We start from the raw sequence: 6,196 nt of genomic DNA, 5'->3' as shown, positions 1-6,196 counted from the left end.
TTTATGATGGGTTTTGTGGGTTGCATTAGATTTTTTTTTTTTATATATATATTAGCTAACTAATGAATGGTGAATCCACACGATTGAAATGCTTATCGTGAAAGAATAAATCTGAAATGCACAGTGTTGAGTAATTACATAATCAATTAAAGGAAAAATTTGATGACTCTAAAAAAAAACTTAATATTCTAATTATGACATTTAACTGAATTGATTTACCATAAGAATGACCAAAAGATGAAAAGAGAAGATTTTAATTAATTACATATGACACCTCGGTTTATAATAGTTACTGAACAAATTAGAAAATATTACTAATAATTAAAGCAACATTTCGTTCTCCTCAGTAAATGAAGGATATCCGCTCAAATGTTTAATATCAATTTTCAATAAAATCATGCTTCTTTTTTATATTATTTTAAAATATTTTTATTTATTAGCATGGGATACACGTGCAACAATGCACGTTTCGAAAACTACTACAATATAAAATAGAGGGAATCAAGTCTAGATGCTAAAAAGGACGACATCTTGGGTCATCCCAGAAAATGGATCAACAAAGCAAACAAAACGTTCATACAAAACTAAACGAAAGTCGTAAACTCCACAAGTAAAATCAAACGAGCAGTAGACCATCAAAAAGAAGAATTTCTAGGTAAACTCAAATCAGTACGATACGATAGTATCATACTACCATTGACACTAAAAAACAACATACATTATCCATGCATAAAGTATCACATCTTTCGACAAAAGGAATATATAGCTACAAAGAGCTGAGTCTTTTCCTTCAGAGGCATCTGAGTCAATACCAAACCTTCACCTCCATTTTGGTTCGTTGTTGACTCTGACCCCTTTCTATAACCTTATACATAGTTCTTAACATGAATGACTTATTTTTGATGAATCTTACACACTAAGCTTGATACTTAAACCCCCTCCCCCTCTCCCCCGACCCAAATTAATAAGGAAAAAAAGCAAAGTCTCAAAAGAAGTAATGAACCAACAATATTAGTCTTGGAGTATCACTTGCACTTGAGAGCAGTTTTGATACCATGAATTGAATGAGAGATGAGACCTTTTACTTTTTCCAATGACTCCGTAGAAAGCTTTGCAACAGGAGAGTTGTTCGCCAATACTTGGAATAAGATAGTCACTAACGATCCACTACAGAAGTCATTATCTTTCTTCTGAGACCAATTGTGAAAACAATCAGGAACTATTGCAATTCCAGATGGCAATAGAGCCACAGAAGAAGAGTCCCCCCCACTCATCACCACATTTATTGCTAGAGAATCGATCTTTGCATATACTAAAAGGGATCCTGTCGCATCCTTGCAAGTGTCTTGCAAGATCAGCATGTTGTTTTGATTAGAGCTGATGTCATCCCCCTACGAGTCCAAACCAAAAGAAAAATTTATTTAGAAATCAACGATTAACTGTCATGCTTCCAGTAAACATATTAATTAATCACTCACATTAGCACAGAAAAGAGAGATGCTACTGTCACGATTTTGACCCTTGGAAATGTGGCTCATCTGTTGCATGGGACTACTACTGGACAAAGCATCCCATTGGCTCCTCGTTTGTTCATTCATGAAGAATTCAAACAAACGTTGTTGTTTTACCGGCAACCAAATGGTCTTTGTAGCACTCAACACAACACCAATAGGTTCACTAGGGTCACCAACGTTCTTCCTCACCATCAGCCTTGCATCTTCTCCATTTGCTAATTGAATTGTTTCCCACTTGTGAATGGTTGCACAAACCGCAGTGCAAAAGATGCGAGTCATGCGTTGAGCCAGCATCCCTATACTTCTCTGACCACTTGAAATAACTGCCACAAAAGAAGCTTCATCAGAATCAAGAACTTTTTTTATAGTATTGAAAAGTGTGAAAAAGGCACAATAATGGGACCTGCATGATTACCTGTGGGGTCAACAGAAGACATCATCACTGCCAAGAACTTGGATTGCCTTTGCAGAATGGCCATCCACCTTTGTGCGCCAAACCCCAGGCCAATACTGATCAAAGGACGGTACAATTGGTGGACAAAATTTTCATTATATTCCATGTGCTCGATCCAAGTAACCTGGAAATATTACATTAATTTTGAAAAATAACTAGATAGAAAACTGTGAGCACTCACGAAATAGTAACTTAATTATCAATTAAAGTAAATAGGTTGTTATTGGAGAAAACTTAGAAAACTCGACCATCAAATCAAATACTCAATCTCAAGCGATGTATCCTCCAAAAAAAATAAAAAAATCCCTAGTGGTCTTGCCAATAAATATGGCAGGATGGAGTCTGAAGAATATTTGGGTCCTTACATGTTGGCATGACATTAGAGCAAGAAGGTAGAGGAAGAATACATGTGATGCTTCGTAAAAGGAAGCAACCAATTGGTGTATCTAAATGTATTTATTTGAACGAACTTGGAAGTGAGCATAACAAAACTAGACAAAAAAGGCTTTATTGCAAGGTTAGAGGTCAAGCATAAAAAAGACTTTCTTTTTCAAGAAAGGATAGAGTATATTCCATACAATTACTAAATAGATGCATTCATAAAAGCTAGAAGAAAGCTAGTGTTTCTCATTTTTCTAATTGGAAGTAGACTAATCAAGCAAACACAGAAAAAAAAAATGTAGCACTGAAATTAGATGATAATGCAATTTTGCGAAACACAGAAGAATCTTCAAAGATAAAATACCAATAGCAGATTCAAATTATTATTATACGATTTCAAACTACTCTACTGGCTCCAACTTAGAAACCTCCGAGGAAAAACGGAAACTAAAAGCAAATGTTAAGTGAATTAACACCACAAGAAGGCAAAACATACAATGACTAGATAGACCTTACTTAAAAATATTAAATAATATCAAATTAACAAGAAGAAAATTAATGTAAAATGAGCAACCTAGCTCATTAAATTTCAGAAAATTATGGCGGCCTACATGGGACGTAAAGTGGAAAAACAATTAAAGTTGAATTACCTTGGAGTAACCATTAGACATATCTTGCACAATACAGCCAGAAGGGAGCCTCCTGCAATTCCTAATTTCACATTTTTGTGGACCTTCTTGGATTGTGTCAACAGATACATCCACGATAGCCCAGATACCTTCAGCATGTTGCTGGCAGAAGCGAAGAAAGTTTACTTCACGGACAGAAACCAAATCAGAAATAATTTGGAATTCAGTTCTAATCTGCAAATCAAAACTTTCAATCTCTTAGTGCAGGAAATAACATAATAAAGAAGACATGTAACTTCCCAGCAAAACTAATAATGAGTAAACAAGAAATACCAATAGCAGAGTGCCGCTCCTGTTACCACCTATGCCGGTGGAAATCACATCAAAAGTAGAGGTTTTTCCGATAATGCTTGAGAACATCTCCACCCATCGATTCTACATACAGAAAAATACAATACATGGGAAGAAGCATGAAATAGTTGGTCAACACGTTTTTTTGACTTGAAAGTTAAAGTTAATTGATTTAAAAATATGCAACAACTAATTGCACCATCACTAAAGCAAAAAAGTAAAGAAGTATGTCACACATAGTAAAAGGAAACTAACACTTTCATTTGACGTACGATAATTTCTATATGCTTATTATGAATCTGCACCATTCACTTAAAATTGTGGTCATTTTATTTCGAAACTTTCATTTTTTTTTTTTTTGAAGAAAAAAAAATACCTACGGCAGAAAGACTAATAAGTTTCTTTCATTGTTCCCAACATGGCAATATTGGCACTAATGGTACGTAAATGTACCTCGTTGTTCAAACAACTATTCAGAGTTCACTGGGGGGAGGGGAGGAGAGAGAGAGAGGAAAGCAAAGAATTCAAGATAAAGAACCTACGTACCTTTTCCGTCAATGTCTCCACCAATGTCATACTGTTGTTAATAACTATACCAGATGCCCTTGTGGCTTCTGTTGTGAAATATGCAGGTTTTATGCCAATAAATGGGGTAAACGATTTAGCATATTCCTCAATATTCAATTTTTCTCCACCTCCATCCAAGCTTCTGGACCAGAGAGGTTCATCGATATTGGCCAGCATAAGCAGCTCATTCATGGCATTAAAAGCAAGATCCATTAACTTTGACTTATCATATGATACATGTTCATTAGCAAAACTTATGGTGGGCCGCAGGGGAATTACTGCCAGAGGGCTTGACAGACCATTCTCGAAATCAATTCCTATTGGAGATGCATTGTCCACAAGATTTATACCACCAAAGCTATTTCTTCCTGCAGCAAATCCCAACCCAGAATTTTCCATCATGGAAGTCATTGATCCTTCTAAGGGTGCTGAAGGTCCCAAATATTTTTTCGCCAGGACATTGATCCTCTTAACTTCATTTTTCAACCGGTCATGCTCAATCTTTGTTTGATACTCATCAATATTTATGTCGTTAACAGTAGCCCGAGTACCACAACAATTGCAAATCGGGTTTTTCATGGCTTTCTTTAGTGCATCATGCTCTAAGAGAAGCTTTTCCTTTTCTTGTTTCAACGTTACAGCTTCATGGCGTTTCAGTTGCGACTGATGAAACAACATAATTCAATTTCATAATTAATTTTACAAATTTCACACAAAGATAGGATGAATCAAGGAAAAGAAGGCATACGATGCATCACCTTCAGTTGAGTTCTTCTATTCTGGAACCAAAATTTCACCTGCTTGCTATCCATGGACAATTTCGTTCCAAGTTCTAGTCGTGTTTTTTCGTCAGGATGTTGATTCTCTCTGAAAACACTGCTACCAAAGGGACAAAAAAATGAAGAAAATTGAAACTAACATAAACAACTTAACAAGTAAAAAAAGTAATTGGAACAATACACACGCTTCAAGCTCTTGAATTTGGTCGGCGTTATGCCTAATATATTTCCTCATCTTTGACGATTTATCGCGTGGAGAATCAGGATCACTTCTAGATGCACCACCACCTACGTTGTCACCAACAAACATGATCTCATTTTCATCTTCTTCAGGTCCCCCTATTACAATATTATCAGAACTTTCTCTTCTCTCACCCGTGTCACTATGACTTTCCATCTTAGATTTCTGCACCAATTCAGGATGTCAATTCTACCGAAAATCACATGTGATCATAGAAACACCAAGATTCATAAGCATTTTATCATAACAATTAATTAAGCAGATGGAAATAAATTATATATCGTGTTTTGTTTCTCTTGAGATTTCTAACCGTGGTTTTTCATAACTTTTACCAACTTTATCGACCTCTAGATTACACCTAACCAAAAAAACAAATATCAAGTGAACATGAAGAGAAATTTGTATGGTAATGTTGGTTCTGATTCCAGCATAAAGCAGAGACAAATATTCTGATTGATGCCTAGTAGCGCAAGATAGATTAAGGAAGAGTTAAGCATTTGTTGGGCCATAGATGGAGTGACCAATTGTACCTGAGAAGTGGTAGTAGTTATCATTGAAATATTTTTGAAGACTTGAACCAGGAATTTGAAAAGAAAAATAAAACCATGAAATGAGTTTACCCACGGATTTTGCTGCCAACTAAAAAAAAAAATGACAAAGGAAGTCCATTTCCTGGAGGGGGGAGCAAGTCTACCAATTTCTATATATGAAGTTCGCAGAAATTTTTTGCCTACATTATTGTTGATAAAACCGAGAACAACTAGGTTATAAATTTTAGTTACACATATATTGACCCTTAAATCTATACGTGAACAGGCATAATAGAATTACCAAGTTCAAAATTTGATGGAAGCTCATTTGGAGGGGGGCCATATCTGTTATAATCTAGACAAAATGCACACCAACTTTTTATTTATTAAGAGATAGATACTTCTTATCGAAAAATTCTTTATCTAAAGACATAAAGTCTTAAACACGTGTATCTCAATTTATTTTTTATCGAATGTCGCTGGAGAGACCCCAAATATACGTGTGTATCTCGATTTATTTTTTATTGGATGTCCTCGAAGAGATCCCCATATATCTCAAATTAAAGATTAAGAAAAAAATTTGAACAATCTCATTAAAGCTAAAGTGAAATTTGCGGGATCTATAAAATTATCAATGGCCAAAAAGATGAACAACTCAGAACTAAAGAACTTTGTTTTTGATAGTCCAACTCATTGACTTAAATAATATAGATTCGCGCCGAACAAGCTTTTGAAGAGACAAGGCGTTTT

At 35.2% G+C, this 6,196-nt stretch overlaps 1 protein-coding gene across 1 annotated transcript; it reads right to left on the bottom strand.

Moving 5' to 3' along the window:
* Positions 1–914: 914 nt before the first annotated feature.
* LOC132606655 (homeobox-leucine zipper protein ROC5-like) lies at positions 915–5,103 on the bottom strand. The gene is made up of 8 exons (XM_060320279.1): positions 4,861–5,103; positions 4,655–4,772; positions 3,876–4,559; positions 3,312–3,413; positions 3,000–3,212; positions 1,930–2,092; positions 1,479–1,837; positions 915–1,391 (listed from the first exon to the last, which is right to left on the bottom strand). Exons 1-8 carry the CDS (start codon positions 5,070–5,072, stop codon positions 1,026–1,028), a joined length of 2,217 nt encoding a protein of 738 aa, XP_060176262.1. The 5' UTR covers positions 5,073–5,103; the 3' UTR covers positions 915–1,025.
* Positions 5,104–6,196: the final 1,093 nt, after the last annotated feature.

Source organism: Lycium barbarum, chromosome 1 (assembly GCF_019175385.1).
Source record: "Lycium barbarum isolate Lr01 chromosome 1, ASM1917538v2, whole genome shotgun sequence".
NCBI lineage: Eukaryota > Viridiplantae > Streptophyta > Magnoliopsida > Solanales > Solanaceae > Lycium > Lycium barbarum.
The sequence above is the reverse complement of the archived record's forward strand: the minus strand, read 5'-3'. Positions and strand labels throughout refer to the sequence as shown.